The sequence below is a fragment of the Antrostomus carolinensis genome, unplaced genomic scaffold (genome assembly GCF_000700745.2).
Source record: "Antrostomus carolinensis isolate BGI_N321 unplaced genomic scaffold, ASM70074v2 scaffold1259, whole genome shotgun sequence".
NCBI classification, from domain to species: Eukaryota; Metazoa; Chordata; class Aves; order Caprimulgiformes; family Caprimulgidae; genus Antrostomus; species Antrostomus carolinensis.
Genome location: NW_010338999.1, coordinates 1,911 through 27,983, shown reverse-complemented (window position 1 = coordinate 27,983; position 26,073 = coordinate 1,911). Strand labels below are relative to the sequence as shown.

Here is a 26,073-nt window from a genome sequence, read left to right as displayed (position 1 = left end):
TTGAGCCAGCTGCTCTACCGTTTTACTGGCATCATCGTGGCAGCAGATAACCATCCTTTCTGTTGGTAAATGCTGTTTAGAGTCACAGCTATGATGTTCATATCAATTTCCTGGATAAATCTACACAAGCTATTTTTATAAAAATTGCTCCTTTTAAATGTTTGGAGGCTTCCTGAAATTTGTATTTTGATAAATGCCTTTTTAAGACAGCAATTGTTCTTGTTTCCTTAGCTGCTTGTTTCCTCTCGTGTGCCACAACAGCTGTTTGTACAGCTATATGGTGACCCAGCTCGGGGAACTGATCCAAACAAAGAGTACCTGGGTTTTGGGGGTTTTTTTTGCTCTATGGATTCTTTTGCTGTAATTACACAAATATTGATGCAAATACAGCAGACAGATGTGAAATGGGGTCTAGGAAGAACTGGTCAAGGAGTACCATAGCATCATGGTGGCATCACTGAGCTGTAGTTTTAGTATTTGTTTTCCAGGTTAATAGGCTGTCTAGAATGAACACATTTGACAGTGAGAAAAATCAGTGTCTTAAGTCCTAATCAAAACTGAAATATAAATTTTTGTTAGTCTCAAGTCCATCATTAGTCTTTATTTATGTTAGTATAAAGTGCATAAACTGAATTTTGCTCAAGAATGGAGCATTTCTTCAATAGCTCTCACTTTATCTCCTTTCACAATAAGTAAAAACTTCCGTACTATTCTTTCTTAGTGAAGTATGGGCCAAGGTATGTCTTACAGATTGAACCATAATGGAAATTGCTGCCTTTTCAGAACATGGTAGTTTTAAACAGTCTGTAATTAATATATTGTACCTATTTAGGGGCAGTGAGGGCTTAATTAATACTTTTAAAGTTTTTAGCCTGGCAAAGGATAAAGAGGTAGTTTGTATTTGCTGAATCAAGAAGGCCAACTGTTTTTGTTTCCTCCTTGCCTCCTGGCAGAGAGGTGAAACGTGTACTGGTACTTTATGCCTAAAATGTTGGAATTGGAGTAAATCTGTATCGTGATTTTCATAAATTACTTGGAGTCTTTACAGTCTTAGATAATTAGAATCTTATATTTGGGTTCTCTTTTCCAAAGTCTGTTATAATTTCCTTTCTTGCTGCTCCTGTGTTTTATGAAATACTTCCTCTAAACTTCTCCCTTTTTCATAAATTGAGAAAACCAATTAAAAAAGATTCTGGTTTTGGGTACTGGATGCATTTAAAAATACTTAGATGCTGAGACCTTGAGATTAGCAAGATAAATTATTACAGATTACTCTTTTTTTTGTTGTTTGATTTTTTGTGGCACCTACTTTTCAAGATGTGTTTCACCTTTTTGGGGAGATTGTTTTTGCTTGTTTTTTAGCTACTGATTACTTCTAATGAGATGTTTGAATTTCATCCAAGATGTCTTGTTTTACTTTATTAGTTGGCTTTGTGTATTTTTATGCTGTGCAGAACCCCAAGTTCTTTCCAAGAAGAAAAATATCATATTCCAAAAACATTTGCACGCTTTTAATTTATGTTTATTTGAAAAGTAAGTGAAGTGCATAATTGCTTAAAATAAAACACAGATTTCTTTCTTGTAGGAATAAACCTCAAAACTCAGAACAAGGATTCCTTGGAAGATGCTGTCTCTAATTCTCCAGATCCAAGTAAGCAGGAGAGAGGTTTGCATAGGTGGGAAGGTAGGGAGGGAAAGGGCATGTACATATATAGAGGCATCAGGAGGTGGTAGGCAAGAAACTGAGGAGCCTACTTGACTTTTGGCAGCAGTTTATTTTGCCCTGCAGTAATTTGCAGGATCTCCCTGTACTGTGTGTCTCACTGTGGTTGCAGTTCTGTATCTCTTAAGAATATGAGAAACTGGTTGTCACATTACATCTAAAATGCTTTGCTTACCAGACACTATTGTGCAAAAAGCTAAAGCTGCTGAACTCGATCTGCCTCTCAATATGAAAAGTTTGCTTGGCCCCAGCTAATAGAAGCAGAAGCAGTACAGTCACTTTCTGAATTCGATACCATTTACTGAGAAATATGTTTTCATCTAATACAGAAACAAGTAGTAAAATAACTTTCTATCTGTAAGATGTCTATGACAAGAAGTTAAGAATTAGTAGTTGGCCAAGTGCCCTGGTACAGATCGTTTCAAGCAGACTAGAATGTAGTGCAGTAGTGAACTGATGATTTGATACAATTTAATTAGGTTTTGCTTTTTATTTTCTAGTTTTAGATCTTTGTAATCTCAAAACTGCAATATAAATCTAGGAAAGGGTGTGGGGAAGGATTGCTTTCGAAGTTACTATTTTTCTGGTCTTCCCACCCCTCTGGATCTGTCTTCTGTTTTTATAACTGTAGAAATACTCCCTTTCCTGCTGTTGTACTATTCCAGAAAGAGGCTGGTGTGTCCTTCTTTCTCTCCTTAGTCCCAGCACCTTCTGCAGTTGTCTAGAATGCAAAGCTGGTCTGATTTTCTTTTTCAGACTTGGAATGTTCATCTGTTTTATTAATAATAAGTAACTGAAACTGACTTGCTGTAATTTTGGAAGAGCGTTTTTGCTATGTCAGCTCTAGCTTTCAATCAACAGAAAATTAAATGTATTAACTTTGAATGCCATTTGCATGATGGGATTGAATTAGCATGTGCACTGCATTGTTTAACAAACTCTGTCTCTTTCTCTCCCTCCCTTCTTCCCACCCTACTTTCCTTTTCCCTTCCCATTCCACCCCCTTTTTGTCTGTGTTGACTTTATGCCAACTCTGTCTTTGTCCCTCATTCTTTTTAACTGTCCTCTTCGCACATTTCCTTCATCTTCCTCTGCACCCTGTTTTTTCATGGATGACCATATATGCTCCCCTTGTCTGCCCACAATGATACAACGAGGCAGTTCTGACGCTGTCTGCTCCCCCCGTAGTGCCAGGCTTCTGTTGTACAGTTGGAGTGGACTGGAAATCTCTCACTACTCCGGCATGTCTCCCTCTTACCACGGACTACTTCCCTGACCGTCAGAGTCTGCAGAATGATTACACTGAGGGTTGCTATGATCTCCTGCCAGAAGCTGACATTGACAGGTTTGGCCAGCACCTTCTCTGTAAAGTAACTTGCGTTGAATTAAAGTGCTCAAGGTGCAATTGATGGCAGAGGAACACTCTGGAGACTGAACAAGAGAAAGATTAATTGCTAACATAGTTAGCAGCAGAATACTTTGGTTTTTCTCTTTTAGATGGTAACTTTGCACCTTTGCTGATGTTACCATCTGACAGTATTGTGTTCTGTAGATTTTATCTTAGGAATTGTTTGCTTACAAAATTCTACATCTCTCTTCTTGTTCTTTTGTGTTTGAATCAAAAAAATCAACCTGAAACTATCATCTTTGTTAACCTGTTTTCTAACAAGTGTTTTGGAAACACTAAATGAGCAAATAGACACCTATGCGGTGTTTAAGATGCTTATCCTCACTTTCAGAGATATTTAGGTTTAAGAATCTTGGTGAAAAATAGTGTTAGTGGGATAAACAGAAATTCTTGGCTTCTTTTGGAGGTCTCTGGTAACTATTCTTTAATATATTGGGTTTGATTTTTTTTTTTTCTGAAGCTGTCTCATCTTCTTAAATGTTTTTCAAACTTTCCACAATTTGCAGGACATCAGAACGGCCTGTTTGTGGTGCTGCTTTATGGGGAAAAAACCAAAAATATTAGAGTGATTGAAATTCATAGGAAACAGCAGGGTTAATGAAGAAACATCTACAAGAAATGTCCAATGTCTCTGGTGAAGTTCAGAGCAGGAGTAGTATAAGATGCCGTAGTGATGTGTCTTTCAATCTCTCTCTGCTCTAGACTTCCTGCTGTGGGAGAGGGTGGAGCACTGCCTGCACACTTGCAGTTCTGAGCTCTGCTGAACATTTACAAACCACACTGAGATTCTCTGCAAAATGCTGTAAAAGTGATTGTTGGTGAATTTATTGGAAATGTAACAACTGCTGTAAGCAAATATGTTATTAGTTGCAAAATTGCTTTTGAAGGCATTAATAATTATTGGCAGACAGCTAATCATCACCTGTTTAAAATGGAAAGGTACCCATTTTTCTCTCCTGTTCCTGCAGGTTGGTTTTCCCAGGCAGAGGGCTCCACTTGCACAGAGCCCAGTGCAGGCAGAAACCCTCAATCAGGAAAGGTAGAGCTAAGAATAGGTGTGTGGTCAGCTTCCTTATTCTAGTCTCCTTAACCTTTGTGTTCAGGAGAGATGAGGAAGGAGTGCAGATGACAGCCCAACAGGTGTTTGAGGAGTTTATTTGTCAGCGTCTCATGCAAGGCTATCAAATTATTGTGCAATCCAAGCCACAGAAACCAGCCACAACTGTGCCGCCCCCGCTGAGCAGCAGCCCCCTTTACAGTCGAGGTGAGTGACGTTGTATTGACAATTCAGACTTTTGTCTTTCTCTCCTTCTGCCAGTCCCAGTAACCTCTGTGAATCAGGTGCAGATGCTCATTGAAGCCCTCTGTTCTTTTTTCCTTTCTTTTCTTTTTGTTATTGTTAAATGAAAATCTTTGCTGGGGGGCAGCACAAACAACTCACCTGCACCATGAAAGGATGAGTGCAGGATTTCTGAGCTGTAATAAGAAACTGGCCTCATATTCATGATGGTGAACCCAAATGAAATATGGCTTGAGTGCTGTTTGGGTGAATGCATCTTAAACACAATTCATGTGGTGACTGCAGGGTAGAAGGAGAAAGAAGACAGACCCAAAGCTCCCAAATGTACGTTTCTAGAAGCAGTTTCCTAACTCTAAAGTAGCTGTGAAGGTCCCAGGTAAAGCCTCGTTGTCCTGAAACCATGAGTCAGCTTAACCTAGTTAAACCCCAGAGAACTGGGGTGGGTGAAGATGATATCATATTAGAGTTACTGTTTGACTTTTGACTTTTTTTTCTGGATAGCCTGTAGACAAGTCAGTGTGATAGAGTGTTCATAGAGCAGGGCATACACATGAATAGGATATGGTTGTTATTCACTGGTTTGGGAATGAGCAGGAAGGCTCCTTTGGTAAAGTGCCAAGCTTAAGTGCTTAGTTCTAGGAATGAAACACAGAGAGAAAGTAGAAGTGGAGCCCAGCTTTACCATCATACCTACCAGTTTCTCAACACTTCATATTGTCTGTTCTCTAGTTGTCCTGACTAGAGAGGGTCTGTATTGGTGGTGTGTGAATTGTTAATGCCCTTCTGTGGTTGTGGTACTAGCAAATCTTAACTGTAAGAACGAAAGGCTCCTTGTGTATGTGTTCCTTAAGAAGGTACAGTTTGGCAAAGTTCTGACTATTGCAGTAAGCTGAAAGGGGGTGTGTTTTGCTTTTTACAATTAGGTCTTGTATCAAGAAATCGACCTGAGGAAGAAGATCAGTACTGGCTGAGTATGGGCCGTACCTTCCACAAAGTAACATTAAAAGACAAAATAATTACTGTGACTCGATACCTGCCAAAGTGAGTATCTGTCTGGTTGAGCAGTTTGCTATCAATATTCAGATGAACACGCACTTCCAGCTGCCTGTACTTGCCTGAAAGAACATACTGTAGAGCCTTCTTTCTCTTTAGAAGGAAAACAAGCACTGCTACTGATGATACCGAGACTGATGTTTATGTGTTTTTTTTTAGGTATCCATATGAATCTGCTCAGATAAACTACACTTACAGCTTGTGTCCCTCACACTCTGACTCTGAATTTGTCTCTTGCTGGGTAGAATTTTCCCATGAGAGACTAGAAGAGTACAAGTGGAATTACTTGGATCAGTACATCTGCTCCGCTGGCTCTGAGGATTTCAGGTGAGATCTCCTTTTCCATCCAGACTGTTCTGTGTCCTAATTGCCTCTTTTCCTTTTTGTCCTAAATTTTTTTTCAAAAAGTTCAACCCACAAATGCTCAGTACTCCAGGGAGAGTAACTGACCTGCTTTCACTTGTACAGTGCTAGCAGCTGTTGCCTTGTAGGAAACTTACTCGGTGGTGCTGTTGCATTATCTGATCTTTGATACAAAGTCTTGATCACAAAATTCACCATGAACCATTTTTCTCTCCTCTGCTACAAATGCAAAGAAATACGATGGCATTTTGTATCACAGAGATGCTTTTCTTGGCTTCTTACTCATTTCTGGATCTGACTCAAAACTTCTGTTTAGTTTGCATCTGTTGGAGGCTTGCTTGAGTCCTAGGCTTGGCTTGACTGTAGTCCTACTCCTAAGCTATGTTGAGCAGGGCTTCTTATTAGCAACATGGAATATCTCCACTAGTATCAATAGCCTTTTTGATACCTTCTCTCAACAAAACCAGTCTTTCTTTATCTTTGTTTCTTTTCAGGTCTCAATCAAAATGCCTTCTACTCTAATGCGTACCTTTAAAAATTCCTTTTTCTTCACTTATTTTTAGAGAAAAAACCTTTGTAGCCTGTCTTTTACAGGAAAGAAAATATATCTATGATACAATTACTCTGAAGATAGCCTTATTTTCTCTTCTGCATCTCAATGCTTTAATACTTCATATAATCATGTATGATAAGTGATAATCATATTGCTGACCATTCATTTGCATATCTGCCCTTTCTCACTTGGGAATAACAGAATGAGATTATCAGTTTACTTGCTGAAGTTTCCAGCACATGGATATGTATTTTACTTACTGTAAAATCTTTCATAGGAAACTGTTCTGAACTCTGTCCTGTTTTTCATGTTCCTTCAGCCTTATTGAGTCACTGAAATTTTGGAGGACCCGCTTTCTGCTTCTGCCTGCCTGCATCAGTGCCACAAAGCGCATTATGGAAGGAGAGGTGCACTGTGATGTCTACGGTGACAAGCCCCGTTCTGATGAGGAGGAGTGGCAGCTCCTAGATGGATTCATTCGCTTTGTGGAGGGTTTGAACCGCATTCGTCGACGCCATCGATCCGATCGAATGATTCGAGTGAGTCACCTTTTAGTTGGGTGAGAAACTGAGTTTCAGTGTTATCTGAACCATCTAATGAAGCATTAGCAGAGACACCCTGAGACAATCCCAAGCAAGCTGGGGGGGGTGTGTGTGTGTGTCTATATTTGGGTAATCCATACATAAAGCACAGTGCTGACTGATATACTATTTCAGATAAATAAATATAAAAAATATAAATAATATAAATTTACCTGGAATGGGTGTCCCATGCTGCTGTGGCTGAAACCAGGACCAGAACAGTTAGCTCACTTAGTGAGGAGCTGAGCTCAGCTGCACAGCATGGCCATGCCTTACCCTCTTGGTGCTCTTATCTTTTCCTCAGCAGGTCTTGTATTACCACAAGCCTGATGCCACCTCTTTGCAAAAGTGCATTGCTTTGTGCTGTAGATATGGTTAGCCTGGACACGTAATTGCACCTTGTGGTGCAGATAATTGATAAAAAGGGAACTGTGAGGTGGTTAAGCTGTTAACTTCTCGCTGGGTTGGCTGTGTGCTGCAGACTTGGAGAAAGGACTGTGAAAAGAGAACCATATGGGTGAATTCTTAGTGAACAGTAGTTTCAAGAGGGTGATGAGAAACTCGTTATTGTGTATTAAATTCTCTTCCAATTCTCACACTGAATGGGGTAATTTATGTCAGAGCAAATCCACCTTTTCCAAAATAACATCCATTTTATTTTGGGAATAGCATTCACACAAGACACTAGGCTGTTCCATTTCTTGTGCACCTATGGTTTAACTCCCTTTTTAAAGTTAAGTTAAAACTCCACCTAATAAAGCCCTGCTGACGTGAGGTGTTGTGTTCTTGCTTACTAATTAAGCCTAGCTTGACTAAGTCTGTGCTTTCACTTTTTCTTTGTTAGAAAGGATCTGCCATGAAAGGCTTGCAGATTGCTGGTCCAATTCCCACTCACTCTCTGGAGCAGTCTGGGCCTCCCATTGGGAAGAAAGGAACCTCAGCACTCTCAGCTCTGCTGCAGATGGAAGCCAGTCAGAAGTGAGTCTCTGCAGATAGGCTTTGTGAAGAGCCCTAGAACATCCTTCCTACTTATTCCGCTTGGGCTGGCTAAGGCAGATTTGGAGAACTTTGCCTTGAAAAAAGGGATGTGGGATCCTGCTTCTTTAGAATCCTTGTGGCAGGGCTGGGGAAGTACGTGGCTTTTCCAGTGACTTCTTTGTGCTATGTTTCCACTGGTAGAATGAATACTGAAGACTAGAAAGGCACGTGGAGACTAGAGAAGTGAATGTCCAGTAATTTAGGAGCATCTTTTTAAGTAGCTTCTCAGTCCATTACACATCAGATTTGTCATCTATTTGTGATTTGCCAATACAGTTGTATCCACATAAGAAGAGCTTAACTGGGACAAGTACACCACAGCAGTTGAGTGGTCTCAGTATAAACAGTGGGTAACATATAGCCTAAAGAAAATAACTTGTTTGCACTGATAACATCTGTTAAAATACCTGTGAAACTTCTGAGGTTCTCTTTCAGCATTGATCTAGAATGGTTCAAGGAAACTTAGAGTACTAATACTAGATAGGCTGTAAACACAATCTAAAACACAGTTGCTGTTAAATACATAAGAGATTTTAATATTTTTTTAATGAAAAGGTAGTACACATGTATAATAAAACTGAGTAAGTTCAAGGATCCATGTTTATATGGGGTAAAAAATACTTGCAGAACATTGGATTGACTCTGTGCTTCACAGTGTGTGAAAGCAGATGTCTAAAAATGCAGTAGTACCCCTCTGGAACAGTTGCCTTCAGGTGGAAGATGGCACAGAGTATGTTTCAACAAACTCTGGATTCCTTCTTTTTGTTTTAGGACACTGGGGGAGCAGCAAGCAGCAATGCTTTCTGCGAAGAGCTCTGGGCAGCCTTCGGAGAGTGGGAGTATTGCTATCACACCCACCTATATGGACAGCCCTCGTAAGGTAAAGACTTTCTGCTCTTTCTTTAGCTACTATGTTTACATAAGAATTTCTCAAATAGTAGAAGATTATTTCTCTAAGCGTGTGGCGACAATCATACCACATCTTGCTCTCTAATCTAGCAAGGACTGGTCCTGTACTGGGGATACCCTTAAGCTTTTGTGTGCAAGGGCATAAAAAGAGGTAGGGGCACAACCATCCTTCAGTTCTTTAATGCTGTGACGATGAGATGAAATCCCTGGGATGCTATCTCAGTGGGTTTTTTTCTAATTTAAGTGGTATTTGTTAATTAGTCCATTTCCTTTTCCAGCACATTTCATTTCAGTCAGAGTTTGATTTTTAGATTTAGCAGTACAGTGCTGTCTGCATCTATTTGAAGCCTGTCTTTAAGAGCAAAATCAAGCTCTAGACTATGACTGTGTGAAGCTTCAGTGGAATTTTAACAGCAGGAACTCCAGTCACTTGCATCCACTTAGAGGAGAGGGTGTGTTCCTGAGTAGTGATTTAGATATCATTCCTTCACTGGCTGGACTCCAGACTGGAGAAAACTGTCTTCCTGGAGCTCTCTTCAGACACTTAAAGAAAAGATTGTGCTATCCCTCAGCCTTCCTGTCAGCTGTCCTGTGAGTGGCAGAGCAGAAACTCCACCTCCAAGTCCAACCAGAAATATTTGGTTATTTTTCTGTATTCTGGCATGAAGGTCTTTCAGCAGAAGTAACAAGGAACTGAACAAACATACAACACTTCAGTGTGATGTGTCTTTGGGTTCAACAGTTGAAGTATTGCAAAGAAAAAGTTTTCAGATTCCCCATTATCAACTTAACCATCTCTTTAGTATTTTTCTCTTAGCATCAAGTGTTTTGACTTCTGCCCTTTTTTGCCACCACCATGGCCAAGTTTTGTGCTCTTCTAAAGATCTGGATATTGCTAGTTGAAGTGGGAGAGTAACTGCAATCATCTTAGGAACAGACAGTATTTGTAGAATGAAAGTGTTTCCAGAACACAGAGGCAATTCTGGAGCAGGTCATGCTAGGCTTGGGAAAAGTAAGTGCAGAAATTGACTTGAGACATGTTTGCAAACTTACAGATTGTAATTTGTTTGTGTAATTTGTAATGTGTTTTCCTCTTCTACCAATTTCATCAAACTTCCTTTTTCAAATACAGTGAATACAGTGATACTGGTGAAAATTCCACAAAGGACACGGGACAGAAGGACGTCGTGTCCGGTTGTTCTGTGCAGCAGAGGGAAAAAGGCAAAATTGGCTTCCTTAGCAATGGCACACAGTATATTGGAAACAAAGTAGCAGACTCTGCCATCAGCAAATGCTAATAAGCAAATGGGATCTTGGGCAATTTTATAAGTAACTGTATTCAAAAGCCTCTCTGGAGGACTAACTGGGTAATCTGGAAGAGTACTTTATCAATTGAAAGCCTTTCAGACTACAGCAGTAAACACTCCTATAAATATTTACACATAAGGACTGGGAGAGTAGTGATGGGGATCTCCAAACTGACTGCTGGCACTTGTTGGAAAGGTGCCAGTGGACAGGTAGCCTTATCAGGCAACTTGTGCTCACGTGGAGACATCAGCAAGTGTGTGCTTCATGTTTCCAGGACAACACAAGCCCTTTAGGGCTCCCCAGCATGGGTATGTCTATTGGCTGTCCAGAGACTTGCAGCCAAAGTACTGACAAATTGTCACAGCTGTGTGCTCTGTCAGCAGCCAAGGGAGCAAGTGCTTTTCTAGGATGCTATTCGGTGCTGGAGTTATTCCAAAACAAAACTGAGCCACTGTCTCCACCTTTACTCTGTTTCAGAGTAGAACTGACAAGTCACTTAAGCCACTTACTGGGCAATACAGTAGGATTTTGACCTAGGGAGTTAGCTTGATGCATGATCTGTTTGGGAAGCCTTTGCCCTTGTGGATGTAGGGTGTTTGGCTCTGCTTCTACACTACATAAATTGCCAGCCATATAACCCTGGCATTGATTCTTTCCAGAAAATATTTTATATGTATATACCAGGGTAAGTATAATCTTAACTGCAGGCTAGACAAAATATTTTGCCTAGGGAACAGAATAAAGAATTGCAAATAGGGAATGAAAATATAGTTGAGTTCCACTGCATTGTCTTATGTGTTAAGAGAATCTTGACACATCTTTGAATAGCAGCCGGGGATAAATTCATCCAGGGTTTGCAAGTAGGCGGGGAACATAGCACAGGCAGTGCCTGTTTAATTTTGCATGAAGTATTAAACACAGTGTTGGAAAGATCTTTGTGATGAATTTTTCTTCCCTTTCCTTTGTACCATACCAGACTTGCATTTGAGAGGAAGAGTGTGCTTCCTGAAAGGAGCTTCTTTGTCTCTCTCTCTTTATCACTTGAATGACTGACAGACTAGGAAAAAAGCTGTTCTTCTTTGGATGTTTGTCATTATACATGCAGTTCTACAGGTTTCTGTATCACTACTCAGCTTTGCATTTGGGATGGAAACCCATGTGCTTAAGAGCTCAAGTCTTTCTCCTGTGAAGTGTGGAGGGAATGCTGTAGTTTCAATTGGCTTCTGACCAGTGTGGTTTTCAAAACTTTGGAAAAGCATCTGCTCTAAGGAAGAGCAATGTCTTGTTACAGAGAGAGAAAGTAATGGTATGCGTGTGAGTAACTCCTGATGCTCTGCATTCTGCTGCATCTGACGTTCTGGGTCTGTTTGGGATTTGCATTCTCCTCATACTTTCTCTCTGTGGTCATTTCATACTTGCACAACCTTGTATTTGCTTTTCTTCAACTCCTTGTTGCTGTTGCCATTAATGGGCCTACTTACTCTGATGCCTTTAGGATGGGGCCTTCTTTATGGATTTTGTTCGCAGCCCACGTACAGCTTCAACCTTCTACTCACAGGTTAGTTTTTAATGGGATCTTGTAATCTCTGGCTTTTGGACTCTGGTGGTGGAGAGCATTTGTTGTCCTGGGCTTGCCACGTGGGGAAGCTGTCTTAGTTTCCAGATCTGCTCATTGAGAGGGAGATGCACAGCGTTAGCTGTGGTGGATGCGACTGTTTCCTTCCACCATTCAATGTCTGTGATGTGCTTTGGATGTTTGTGTGCTCTGCCTTACTGTCCTTTGCAGTACTGTCTTGTCAGCTACTGAAGCTTCACTTTTTGTGTCTCTAAGTACTCATTTTCCATCTTCCCTTGCTAAACAAAATGGCAACAGCTTATTCATCTTGTTCTTGGCTAAATTTCTTCTGTGGTATTTGACTGACAGGTGGCTCTGGGGAATTCCAAGTCAAATTGTGTCCTTGGATTCTTAAACAAATGAGGGCTGAAAATATTGGTGTCATCTTGGTTTAAGAGAGTCGTCGTGACAGAAGTTGTTTGTACACTTAGCACCAGTTAGGAGTTAGCAATAACACAGTGTGTCCATGGAAAATACTGCTGGTTGAAGTGAGCTCTGAGGAGAGGGAGAGAGTGGATTTAGCTGGCTGTGGGGACTGTAGATTCCACGTTGGAGCATCTGCCGTTTTTGGCTGCCCAAAAAGGGACATCTGCCATTGCAGAGTGAGGGATCTTTGGGACATGAGAAATGGCATAAATAAAGGACTCTGGTCTGGCTATTAGACCTAAGTCAAACTACGAACTTTGTGATTTTTAGCTGTACATGTGCTGTGGATACATCATGGCAGATCTGCCCTCGTATTTACACCAGCTTGAGTTACTCAGTTACTCTGCTGTTCGTGTTCCTCTCCCCCACCTCTCTAGCTTTTATATAATATGCCTTTCCTAAACCATACGTGTTAATGACAGATGGCAATTACAGCCTGTACTTTGCTGAATCCTTCAGCATTCATGTTCTTTCTGAAATGATTTTATGTTAATTTTGTGAACTATTCAGTCTACCGTTGGAATAGCACAAGTGTTCCTGCGGGAGGAAAGTGTTCTTGTTGTCTTGGCGACATAGGTGTGGGTGGGTGCCAACCAGCCTCCTGATACTACCCGAAGGAAGGAAGGAAGATGAGCTGATTTTGTGCATTATGAAACTTGAATTCTGTGTGATACATTTGCATATTTTTGTTTGAGAGTTACAGATGAATTTATTTTTTCGAACTGCTTACTACTTAATGCTTTTCGAACTGCTTACTACCACCATAGTGATTAAGTTTCCTGTTCTGTCCATTGCATGTTTATAATCACAGCTACTCACTCAAGTTAAAAATGGCAGGTTGGGACTGCTGTTGCTGGTTTGCCAGTAGTTCTCTCAACACGGTTGTTGCTGGGCTGGTGATCCTCATCTTTACTGCGGTCTGAATTTCATGTTTGTCAGTAGCTCTGTAGCGATGACAAAAGTAAGACTGTATTTATCCTTTCTGCCTATGCTTGTGCTTGACTTGTAGTAATGCTTGTTGCTAACTAACTTCAGCTGAGGTACAGATGATGCTGGGAGGGGAGAAAATGGGAAACGAATTACATCATGAATTTCATAAAGATGTTGCTGTGTTTACTCCTTGCAGGTCTCTATAGATCAATCGGTTCCTGCATCCTCAGATGGCAACGCATTGATAAACATGGGGCAATTACCTGATCGGGGCAACACACAGACCTTGGGAAGTTCCCAGAACGTTGCAGACCAAGGATATGCCACAGCTGGTGCTGCAGAGGGCAGGTAAGAAAAGCACAGCAGTGCTACACTGCCCTTCTGTTCAGTTACATTCCCCTCTCTGGTATCAAGGAATGGGCACTTAAACAGGAACCTTGAGAACAAGATGTGCTGTGTCTGTCAGCACTAGAAGGCACTTGTCACAAGACCTTACTGCAGCATTTCCACATGCACAAAGAGTGGTAGTAAAATAAGCCTTGCAACCTAGTTTTCCAGAATTAAATGAACGCAAGGCCTGATTTTCCCTACCCTCAAAAAGAGCTTCATTCTTCAAGGAATGAAGAACAAAGAAATTCCATTTCTGAAATCTGTTAGCAGAAATCCAGGCTTTGAATTGACATCTGTCTTCTGTCTGTTTTAGCAAAGGGAGGCCCTGCAGGTCTAATTGGATTGAGTAAGTTGATGAAATTAAGAGGTTCTAACCTGGAGGCAAGACACCAGGGAGGAAGCAACATTAAAAATAAACTATATTAGCACCTGTTTCCTGTGGTTGTATATTACAGTAAAAAAAAACCCAAAAGCTGGCCTCAAAATGTTTGCTCTCAATTGCTCCTGAGTATGGCTGTGTGTAATATAGTGTGCATTGGGTCATTATGGCAATGACCTGATGACCTCAGGGGGAAAATACTGGTCTGATGCTTTTAGTTGTCCTTCTTGAGATGAAAAAGGCAAAGTCATTGTTGGGAAGAGAAGAATCATAGAATAGTTTGGTTGGAAAAGACCATTCCGATCATCTATTCCAACCATAAACCTACCATTGCCAAGTTCACCACTAAACCATGTCCCCAAGTACCACATCTACACATCCTTTAAATACCTCCAGGGATGGTGACTCCACGAGGGTCCCCCCCCCCCACCCCGGGCCAGCCTGTTCCAATACTTGACAACCCTTTCAGTGAAGAATTTTTTGCTAATATCCAACCTAAACCTGCCCTGACGCAACTTAAGGCCGTTCCCTCTTGTCCTGTCACTTGTTATTTGGGAGAAGAGACCAACACCCACCTCATTACACCCTCTTTTCAGGTAGTTGTAGAGAGCAATAAGGTCTTCCCTCAGCCTCCTCTTCTCCAGACTAAACAATCCCAGTTCCCTCAGCTGCTCCTCATAAGACTCGTTCTCCAGCCCCTTCACCAGCTCCATTGCCCTTCTTTGCACAAGAGAGAGCAGTTTTCTTAATTATACACATTTGAACAAATCTGGCAACTTCCTTGATTTTTGAACATACTTCTGTTGACTTCCCAGCTCTCAGCAGTGTTCAGCAAGCACTCTGACTTCCTGCTCCACCTTGATAGAGATTCTCGAAGCCATGAAACACCCAACGTAAGTTTTTAATATAAATATGCTTAACAACTAGATGTTTTGTAAGAGGAGGCACAGAGTCACTCAAAGGAGAGCCACGTATCAGCTGTGGAAGAGTTTTAAGCTTTCTTTTGTTATTCAGTTCCAATCTCTCCAACAAGGAATTTTATAGAAATTGGTGTATGAGTGTTGCTGCAGTGAGTTCAATTATTACCATCCCAGAATCTCGTGAAAGCCAGAGTTCTCAGTAAAACACTAAAATGCTGTCAATGTTAGCTCTTCGTCTTGTTATCAGAAGCTAACGATGTGTCACTCTGGGGACATGGTGTGTTTCTTGTCCTGTATCCCCCCAGCAGGGATCTTCTCTTTTTTTTTTTTCCCCCAGCAGTGATTTTTTTTTTTCCTTTGTAACTTAAAAGAACTATCAGTCAGTCTGTGTTAACATGTGTGACTTGCTGTGATTCAGCACAGGGATCCAGCTGCTCTCTGAACAGAAGGGCCTCTCTCCATACTGTTTCATCAGTGCAGAAGTTGTCCACTGGCTGGTGAATAATGTGGAAGGTGTGCAAACCCAAGCCATGGCGATTGACATAATGCAGGTAAGAGAGCTGTCAGGGTATATGGAGGGACAGAAATACCTCACTCTATGAAGAAAGTAGAATTGTAGAAGAGAGCATAGCAATAATTTCTGTTTCTTATTAAAATCCTCTTATTGATAGGTATTGAAAACAGTGTTCAACAGAATGTGAGGTAATGATGACATTTTTTGGATTCCCTGTCACAAAATGGCAACATATTATTCAGTAGTAATATATATATTTTTCCACTTACATATGATGACAGTTCTGTGTATAACCTCCAATTAGCTAGTAGTTACCAAGAACTCACCATTGTGTTAGAATTATGAGGCACTACAGTGTGATTTGGTTTTAGTTTTGGTTTTTCTTCACATAGTTAGTTAATGAGGTTGGAATGAAAACAGCATATGACCTCTCTTTCATGGATGCTGAAGTATACATGCTTTCTGCAAGATATACTGCTTGTGTTCATGAATTTTTTTCCTACCTATCAAACTGTGTCAGGGGCGGAAGGTTGGAAATGTTTTGGAGTTCATTCCTCTGCTGAGATCCCATATCAATTAAGAGAGAGCCTAGAATGTTTCCATCTTTTTTACCTTCCTATAAATCCATCTATAAAACCAGAGCAGGGTAAGGGGGGAAGGCAAACGTCTGTGGAAAAGTCAAACGCAGTTTCTCAGGGAGATAAGGTCTTGCTACATTTATTGAATATCCAGAGATAACATTGCTGATATTCTCATTATTATTCTCATTTTGCACATATCTGGACAAAAAGATGTCAAGAAAATTATTTCCTAATGTTGTCTAGAAACCTTTTTATGTAACTGGAAGAGTGACTTCTCCTTTTTTATCGTGTTTGCTCTGTTCTCTTTTTTTTTGTTCAGAAAATGCTAGAAGAGCAGCTTATTGTCCATGCGTCTGGAGAAGCTTTACGAACCTTTATTTATGGCTTTTATTTTTACAAGATTGTTGTGGACAAAGAACCAGACCGAGGTCAGCATTGTGTTATTACAAGACTTCCCTCATTATCCCTTTGCATAATCACTAGCTGCACTTGATTCTTACGGATGCTGCAGCAGAAATGCATTTTGGCAGCAACCAGAAACACTACTTGAAAGAGAGTCAAAGAAATTCAGCCTTTTTGGTCAGAAAAAAAAAAAAAAGGAATTGCAGACAACATAACCTATTTTTTCCCTTCTTTTTCAGAAAGGATTACATCTCTTTATTGATCTTGAACACTTGTTTCTAACTGCGATCTGTCCTTCCCCTTCCTTTTTGTTCAGTGGGCATGCAGCAGCCTGCCATGTGGCACACAGCTGCCATGGATGACTTCTCTGCCTTCCAGAGGAAATGGTTTGAGGTGGCATTTGTGGCAGAAGAGCTCCTGCACTCCGAAATCCCAGCGTTTTTCCTGCCCTGGCTGCCCAGCCGCCCAGCCTCCTATGCAAGTAGGCACAGTTCCTTTAGCCGCAGTTTCGGAGGACGGAGCCAGGCAGCTGCACTATTAGGTAGATGCACAGCACAGGTGACAGCTGGGGAAGTTCAGGGGAATAGTTTGAAAGGGGAAGAGCAGCCAGCCAAGGGTATGATCTCACGTGGACCAGCAATAAAGCTGCAAATTTCATGCTGGCCTTACATGTGTCTTGCACGTGGACTTGTTCTCGTATGCTGGAGGTGTGTTTCACTGGCTGAGCAGGCAACTTTTGCTTCCGAGTACTGGAATACAGTAAAAAGTATTCTTGAAATATTCCTTCTTCCTGAACCTCCCTTGCCATGTCATCCTCTAGAATTCAGAGAGGAAATTACTGACTTTGTCTCCTTGCAGATCCAGAGAGACTCTTCACAAGCTGTGATGAGTATGGAGGGATAAGTTGTGAGAACAGCAGAGCAACCAAACTGTACTTGAGATTACATGTCTCATTGCTTCTTAATGGCAAAACCCACAGTGAGATCCAGGTGTGTTAGTTTTCTGTGATGTGCTGGAGGCTTCTGGGCTGATCTGAACCATGTATAGCCAGAGTCCTTATATTGAAGTCTGAGAAGCCCAGCTACCAATGATCCCTGCAGTGTGGAAGCAGTAGGGTTTGCGTGTGGAAGATCTTGCTGCTGGGCGAGATACCACTATTGAAGTTCTGTAATGTGGGAAGCATAACACTGACTGCCACTAACAGCCTGTGAAACATACTGGCTGCATGATTGTATTCCTTTGTCAGCTTTTTGTTGCATTTCCAGGCCAGCCTGAGTCACTTGCTTTTGTTCTTGTTTAAAATTATGAGAAAAATCATTGCTGTGGAACTGCAACTTCAGATTTATTGAGATGCATCTTTTAAAGACCTGTCAATTAAGGCTAAAATGAAAATTATGCTTTTCTCCTGTTTTGTATATTTGACCTTCTGAAGACAAGTGACTTACTACTGGTGTAGTATCTTTTAAACCTGAAGTTACAGTAATCCTCATGTATTTCTGAAAGCCTTGTTTGAAGAGGAACAGCATCAGAAAGGGGACAGTGTTAAGGATAGGAAGTCTGAACTAATTCCCTGAAGCCAGCATATGCCGGATATTTTTCCCTGTCACACGATAATCTGTTGCCTTGGCTGGCATCCAATGTCATTAGCTCAGTGACTGGCCAGAGCTGAAGCCTGAACGTAGGCTGGCATGAAAGTATTGTGAAAGCTGGAGGTGCTTGGGCCAGATCCTGTTCCTGCTTTGGTTTTCTACTCACTATTTAGTCCAAGAAAAGTACTTCACTTTTCTCTGTCTTTTCTTTGAGATGAGAAGACTGAGACTCAACTTGCACCTGGGGAAACAGGCAAAGAAAGAAGGGTGCTTTAGTGCCCCTCTCACCTTTTCTTTAATGCCAGCCAGGAAAATGTGTATTCCCTCAGCATGTGATGTAGTTACACTCCTGTGTAGCCCTTTTTTTTTTCATTTCAGTTGGAATTATGTTCATTCTGGTATTTAACTAATTTGCAGTCCTTGTATGAATGAAAAATGCCTCCAGATTGCTCACATGCAGGCTGGTTATCCCAGGAATAATAGTTTGTTGGAGAAAAATCCAGTGTGGAACTTTTTTCTTACAAAGAAACTGTTTGAGTTGATGTTTCTGTGCTGTCCCTCTTCTAAACAGTATTAAAAAAACAAACTTTACCAGTTCATCTGAGGCAAGGAGCTTTACTAAACCCAGATGACCTCTGGTCCACGTGACTTCATTTGTTCCTCTCTTGGTTTTGATTTGGTTGTGTTTTTTATTTCTTCCCTTCCCTACCTTCCCTAAATGTCAGGCTGTGACATAAAATTGCATGCAAGCATTGGGAGCTCTGGAACAAGCTCCATGTATCTCTAAAATCTTTATCCCTCCCAATTCCCCTATCACTTGCCCAGTGATTGTCCCTTTTCCCTTCCCAGTGGAAGTCTGATCTGTGATATACCTAATCTTGTCCCTTTTGATTTGTAGCAAAGCATGCACTAGCAATCGTAGTCATGTGTGTAGTGTAGTCTGCGTCTGGAGAATAACCTGCCTGCTCCTCTCCGATTTACTCCATAAATCATTAGTTAAATACATAATGATACAAGACAATTGGGAAGCAGGTGAGTCCTCTTAAAATCAGATCTACAGAAGACGGATTTTATTCTATTAAAATTAAGTTGGTTTTATTCTGAAGCTTCTGAATTCAGACATGTGGATATTTCTTAGCAGTCTTTAAGGTCCTTTTGATTAGATCACCTGATGGGACTGTGTTCCCGCTGCTTTACCTGTGAATTACAGCTGCAGGCAAGGTGGAGAGAGAAGCTCCAGCCCTAATGGGGAGTCTGCATTGTCTGGAAAAAGGAACAGTCTAAGGGAGCAGGGAGCTCATTCTTCACAGTGTGCTACTTTGGGCACACTGGACTGTGGTGTTATCACTGACCTCCTAGCTAATGACCAACGTCTACCTGACTGAGCTGCTTTTGCTTTACAGCTTTTGGGATGTTGTTTTCCAACATACTTCATTACAAAACTGGCACTGTAACCTTCTAACCACAAGCATTGCATTCACAGTGATATTCCACTGAAAAGCAGCAAGAAAAAGAGAATCACAAGATGTTGGTCTGTCTGACAATACCAAACCAACTCAGAAATTGCAGATGATACATTTCCCAAAGACAAAAATGAATCTTACTTACAAAACAAAACTGGGTGATGTTCTTCCATTTTTATTGGGTTTTTTCTTTTTTTTTTTCTGTTCCTAAGCTGCAGTACTAGCAATATAAAGGGTTTTCTTATAACCTTGAAAACTGTCTCTAGCTAACTTGCAGTAGAAGGGAAGGTGGGAACTTTCCATTTGCCTTAAGGAAGAACTTCAGCCATTTTTTTTAAACACCATTAAGCCATTAAATTATAAGGTCATTTAAAAGCTGACCATATAAAAGTGTGCACATCTTTGTCTACTTAAGCAAGAAATAACAATATTCATCCCTCATCCATGCTATAGCACAAGGGCAGAGGTTTTTCAATAGTACTATTGCAGCCCTTTGTTTTGTGTCAATTTTTAACATTATGGAAATGTTGAATTACCTGTTTGCTTAAAGAAAAGTTGAAAGTGACAACGTGGTTCATAGCAGGACTTTGGTCTCAAAGTCAGGAGATCTGGGTTCTATCCCTGGCCTTGCAGTCTGCTGTATGACACCAGCCAGGTCGCTTCCACTTTCTGTGCTTCTCTTCTCATCTTGCCTGATTACCTGAGATTTTTCATTCACCGTGATGCTGGGGTGTGGGGCACAAGGGAGCTGGATCTTGGGCACTATCCCAGCACTTATTGCACAGCAGTAGCAGGTACTGCAGTGATCGTGACGCTGCTGCATGAGTCTTGGCTGACTTCTCATGCTTTTACAAAAAGTGTTGGATGTGCAGTTTTAGCAGTGCGGTAATGTGGGATATTAATGTGGGGTTAAAGAAACAAGAAGTTTAACTTCTGATCTCCTTCAGCTGTGGAAAGTCCTGGAATACTTCTGTCCTGTGTAACAGCACCCTGTTGTGATCTCTGGTGGGGGCATATAGAAATACTAAAACCAATTTGGAATGTCTTGGGTGTGAAGGAGCTGATGTTGTTTAGCCATATATAATTATGGCACCAATCGCTTATTGATTAGCTGCTTGACTCTTGATTCTGTCTCTTTATTGCAGCTGAAACATCTTTTGACTGCTTGGGGAGGTAATTCTGTGGCACAGACCCCTGATATGAGTAATACTTCAGATTTTTTGTCTTTTATAATCTGGATGAGCAGCATTCTGGGACTATTCTGCTAGCCCAAAAATATTTGGGGAGGAGCGGGAGGACAACTTCATTTCAAATAGCTTGTCTTGATTCTTCTGTTCTCTTCATCCCATCTCCCACCCTCTCTTTAATGCATCTTTTAAATATACCCCTGTTCCTTGGCTGTGTAGCTGCCACGGTGCCTGAGCAACGGACAGTGACACTTGATGTGGATGTGAATAACCGCACGGACCGTTTGGAGTGGTGCAGTTGTTATTACCATGGCAATTTCTCCCTGAATGCTGCCTTTGAAATCAAGTTACACTGGATGGCAGTGACTGCAGCTGTTCTTTTTGAGATGGTAAGAGTCCTTGTGTTCTGGGTAGCCACAGCAATGCCCCTCTGGCCTCTGCATCCCTTAGACTGCTGGGGACGTTGTCATGGGAAGTTGATGGGAAGTATGAGGGCAGGGAGAGTGGGTTGGATCTGCCCTTCTTTCCCTAAGTAATTTTTACTGATGGTCATTAGCACTGCTGCATCTGATCATCATTTCTCATGCTATCTGTAGTCATTCTGCATGCAGGATAGTGTTCTGCATTTAGTGGCTTTCATGCACAGTTTGCAAAGATCAGTACAGTTCAAGATGACATTTAAGTCCCCCTTAGGCAAAATCTTAAGCCCTGAGCTGGGTCTTTGGAAAGGAATCTATTTCACAGTGCATTCCTTCTCTCCCCAAACCTGAAAACTTTAAATCTCAGTGGAATTGCTTTCATGACAGGAGTTTTCCAGGCAATGTGTTCTTCCTGTTCAGCAATGCTTTTTAGCTTTTTTAAAAACAAACTAACTTACTTGCTGGAAACATTTTGAATTGAAAATGCAAACAGTTTGTGCAAATTTTTGTTTAATTTTTAGATTTTTGTTTTGTTTTCCCTTTTGTAGCTTCTGTAAAACTCGGAATTATTTAACACCAGGTTTTACCTCACCCAGACAAATAGCACAAGGTGATTGTTTTTGCTTTTATTTAAAATCTATTGCACTGTTCCAGTAAAGCAGCAGTGCTTAGCCACTGATGATAAGTAGGCTGAATCAGTTCCTGAAAAATGTCCTATTTTAAAGTGCTTTCTGATTGATGTGGCACTTAAAAAGGAAAGCCTGGTGTCTTGTGCTTGTACTGCTTTGCTTACAAGAACACTTGTGTGCTTGCCATGGCAAAGCAAGCTGAGCCTGTGCAGAATTGGGCACGTCTGATCTATTCATGGGGAATGAGTTGCTCCTATGCACATAAGTGCCCTTCTTCAGTTTGACATATGTTGTATGATTCACTGTTTGAATCTCTTCTCAGGTTCAAGGTTGGCATCGGAAAGCCACATCCTGTGGTTTCTTGCTAGTTCCAGTCTTGGAAGGTCCATTTGCTTTGCCCAGTTACTTATATGGAGACCCACTTCGAGCCCAGTTGTTCATCCCGCTCAATGTTAGCTGCTTGTTGAAGGAGGGTAGTGAGCATTTGTTTGATGGTAAGAAATGTTCTTTGGTTTACCCCTGGGTACACTTTTCTGCAGTCAGGTCCCTTCTGTCATGTAGCTGACATGAAGAACCTCATTTACCAGCCATGCATCAGCTGGATGAAGGGCCTGTTTTTGCGTTTCAGCAGCCACCCTCAGGAAGGTGGTGCCCAGAGGAAGCTGTGCTGGCAGGCTAATCAGCATGCAACAGCGTATGAGGCTGGCAGCAAGAAGTACCAAGGCACAGGAAAGGTTCTCTCCCTAGTGACCTTTGTTGCCCTAATGTTACCTACCCTCATAGAGCCTATATCAAGTAGTTATTGTGTTTGACATGATGTTATACTGTGCGAGTCTATTTTGCTGGGAGACCCTGCCCACATCTGCTCTGCATTTGTATCCTGCATTTGTTTATTCTCCCCCTCAGTGAGATTAGGCTTTCACAACTGCCATCCTCTGTTTTTTTTTTCTGTTGTTGCCATGGTTACATTCATGGTAGGAGTGTTTGCACATGAGATTAAGAGCTAGAAACTGCAATCTCCTTTTCTGCAATGTGACCTCGCCCATTTGAGTGATGCTGTTGCGGTAAGTCTCAGGTGGAAGCTCAAATATCGGAGAACTCTGTCCCCATGCAGACAGAGGCAAAATTGTGTTGTGAGAAGGGACAACAATTAGAAAAAGGCTCTTTTTTAAAATAGTAAAGATGATAGTTTTCTTTATTTCCATTAACCCTTGACCAAGTGTCCAGGTGTAAATGTAAAACGATCGATGACAAATCCATATGTTGTGAGCTCTCCATAGCCCCACTGAATTTGAACTAAGTATTTTCAGAGCACTCTGTGGTGATACACAGAGCCTGCTCTCCTTCCTTGCCCCCTCCCACACACCCCATTATGTTTCTTTCCTTCATCTCAAGAGATGCAGAAGCTAATTCAGGGATGAATCTGCTACTGGAGTGTGTAAGACACATATCTAATAAGATGGCATTCAAGGGACAGCTGACAGAAAAAAAAAAAGTGACCAAAAGAAATGGCTGGAAAAGAAGTGCACAGAGGTCTTATGAGGGAAACTGAAGTCTTGAAAAGAAGGAAATAAAGTGGCTTTACTAGGTAATTGTTACCTTTTTGTTTGTTTCAGGCTTTGAACCAGAAACATACTGGGACCGTATGCATCTCCTCCAGGAAGCGATAGCGTACAGGTACGTACAGAGCAGAATGACTGAAAGTTCCTGTCTCCCTGGATAATGTAGGATGAAGACCTCTGGTGAACAGTCACTCCTGAGTCATGTGGGCTCTGTCATCTGCCTCTCTGAATTCTGCTGGCAGGTTATTAGACTAAAATATAGCTAGAATGCCTGGTGATGGTTCTGTGGGTGCAAGGGGCAGGTAGTGTTTTAGCCTGTCACTCATTAGCAAACCATACTCTCCTCCTCGGGAGGGCATTGCCTTTGGAAGGCGTCCTGTTATTCTGTTAGGAGCAGATAGACTGTAAATAGGCTTGTTTCTGAGAAGAGACAGTTATTTCTTTCATGTGTACTTAACACAGTCTTGAACTGGATGACCACCAATGGTTGACAATAGGCTGGGATGTGAGCTATACATAGGAGGTTGGGCCCAGTTTAAGATGGAATTGTTGGAAACTTTGAATATTATCTAGCCTTACTGCTTTGTGTGCTTGAGCTACCAGTTTGTTTCATGGTGTTGCTGCCAAAGTCTTTTTCATGATAGAGAGACTGCCTTTTGTAATGGACTTTAGCTTGGAAATAAGCTTTCATTAGCTTAGAAAGCAGGAGAGGAACAAATATTCCACAAATAACAAAGAATTGTCAGGTGAGCTGCTTGAAGTTATGTGCAGAATATTGCCCTGCATGAAAAAAAGCTATGTTAAAGCTTGAAATATACCCAAGGAATGTCTGTCTTGACTATCACTCTTCCCTCATTTGTGTGCAGCTGCCCCATTTTATCAGGGACTGCTCAGTGCCCTCCCAGACTGAACTACTGATGCTCTTGTTTCTGACACGAGTTGGGACAGAGGTCAGTGTGGAGTTACAGTCTTTCACACTGGGTGGAGCAGGGCAGAGAATATTTGGAGAAGCTCAGGTCTCCATCCCTTTTCTCCTTGCCTTCAGGCTATGAGAAGAGGGAGCCTTTGTGATAGTTGAAGGTTTTCCCTGGTGTCTCTGCCTTGGGCTGAAGGAATCCTAGCTGGAGTGGGTATTTTTATTTTTATTTATTTTTTTATAGATTTTTTTTTTTTTTAATTCCCCTGATGTTTGTTTCTCTAGATTTGGATTTGTGCAAGATAAATACTCGGCCTCTGCATTCAACTTCCCAGCTGAGAACAAGCCCCAATATATCCATGTCACAGGTGAGCAATATTTGTCAGGCCTTGGGGCACAGAGGAGGTTGTTATAAACAACCATCTTACATGCAGTTTGTGTTCTGCGTCAGTGATGTTAGTCCTCATTATGTCCCTAGTCAGATGAGAAATATGTGTGTCAGGCAACACAAACCAGAAAGCTGGAGAGGTGGTATGAAAAGCACAAAGTGGTGCTGCTAATCAATGTCATTGGTTTGAAATCTTGCTTTATAGTGTCTCTGAAACTTTTCTTTCCAGGAGATGGAGAAATAAAAAAAATAAGGCAGAGCTTATTCCAAGTGCAGTAAGAATAAATGTGTATCTAGAAGCCAATAGGAGGGAAAGGTGTTGGGACAAGTCATTGCTCTGTTCTCGTGCTTAAGGTCAGTTGTAGATGCATCTCTACCTATACACACTGTGTGGGAGACAGATAAAGCATTTAGCACTTGCTCTCATTCTTCATAAATGTTGGTGCTGTCAGCACTTCTAACTAAGCTCCATGAATGGCAGATGACAGTAAAATAACTTGGTATGTTCTGAGGGGTTGCTGAGACATGAAGACAATGACAGGAAGAGAGCTTCTGGAAAATTGCAGAAGAGAACAGAAGTTGATGTAAAGTTAGAAAGATGGATTAGAGTCTGCATCTTTGCTTCATTCCCTTCTACCATGAGAAAGGCAAGACTAAGTGTGCTCTCTCCCAGTGTTGTAATTTGCAGGAAGAAGTAGCATGTAAAAGCAAAGGAGGAAAATTACATCCCACTTTATGTTGCTAAAAGGCAATTAAATGAAACTCAGTCCAGTTTCTTTTTCAGAACTTAATGAGTCAGCTACCAGTTGTAGGGACTTAGGTCTGCCTAAGACTAAAGTCCTGTCTGTTTCCTCCAGGGACAGTGTTTTTGCAGCTACCGTATTCCAAGCGGAAATTTTCTTGTGGGCAGCAGCGACGCCGGCGCAACTCCACTAGCTCCACCAACCAGAACATGTTTTGTGAAGAGCGCATTGGCTACAACTGGGCCTACAACACCATGCTGACCAAAACGTGGCGGTCCAGTGCCACTGGGGATGAGAAGTTTGCTGATCGGTTGCTGAAAGACTTTACAGACTTCTGCTGGAACAAAGATAGCCGGCTTGTTTTGTTCTGGACTGATTGTCTAGATAAGATGCACGCTAGTGCTCCATGAAGTAGGGTCGTATCTCTTAGGGAGACAGCTAGAAGCTTTACCTTGTGGCAAGGAGGTGGAGGTGAAGGATGACTGGAAAAGAGCCACTCTGTTGGTTTCATCCTGAGGCTCCAAGGGGACCTGATCAATATTGCTGTTGATATTCAACAGAATTTGATTAAGCCCTTGGAAAAAGAATCTGAGCTCTTGGCTTGCCAATATCTATCACCTGACCTCAGCTTGGTTTCAAGTAGCTGCAGTCCTTGACTGCCAAAACTTCAGTTTGAGCAGAGGTAAGGGAGGGAGAGTGCAGATGGTTTTCCAGGGCAGTTAGATTCAGCACAGAGTGTGATGGTAGCAGTGTACCGTCACTGGAAATGATTGGTGCTGTTGGC

At 41.5% G+C, this 26,073-nt stretch overlaps 1 protein-coding gene across 7 annotated transcripts in view; it reads left to right on the top strand.

The window, feature by feature from the left end:
- Window positions 1–26,073, top strand: part of DEPDC5 (DEP domain containing 5, GATOR1 subcomplex subunit) — a 43,867-nt gene extending 17,794 nt beyond the window's left edge. For 3 of the 7 annotated variants that reach the window (XM_029086920.1, XM_010175667.1, XM_029086919.1), the window contains 19 exons: window positions 1,586–1,651; window positions 2,885–3,068; window positions 4,235–4,395; window positions 5,355–5,472; window positions 5,644–5,811; window positions 6,720–6,939; window positions 7,826–7,959; window positions 8,791–8,899; window positions 11,732–11,794; window positions 13,404–13,555; window positions 14,792–14,869; window positions 15,315–15,447; window positions 16,311–16,419; window positions 16,710–16,934; window positions 20,852–21,021; window positions 22,003–22,174; window positions 23,297–23,357; window positions 24,444–24,526; window positions 25,404–26,073. In XM_029086920.1, the coding sequence (XP_028942753.1) occupies window positions 1,586–1,651; window positions 2,885–3,068; window positions 4,235–4,395; window positions 5,355–5,472; window positions 5,644–5,811; window positions 6,720–6,939; window positions 7,826–7,959; window positions 8,791–8,899; window positions 11,732–11,794; window positions 13,404–13,555; window positions 14,792–14,869; window positions 15,315–15,447; window positions 16,311–16,419; window positions 16,710–16,934; window positions 20,852–21,021; window positions 22,003–22,174; window positions 23,297–23,357; window positions 24,444–24,526; window positions 25,404–25,699 (2,702 nt within the window). In that variant the 3' untranslated portion in view covers window positions 25,700–26,073. The remainder of the gene's footprint in view (window positions 1–1,585; window positions 1,652–2,884; window positions 3,069–4,234; window positions 4,396–5,354; window positions 5,473–5,643; window positions 5,812–6,719; window positions 6,940–7,825; window positions 7,960–8,790; window positions 8,900–11,731; window positions 11,795–13,403; window positions 13,556–14,791; window positions 14,870–15,314; window positions 15,448–16,310; window positions 16,420–16,709; window positions 16,935–20,851; window positions 21,022–22,002; window positions 22,175–23,296; window positions 23,358–24,443; window positions 24,527–25,403) is intronic. The other 4 variants (XM_010175670.1, XM_029086918.1, XM_010175668.1 and 1 more) reach the window with 3 other exon arrangements.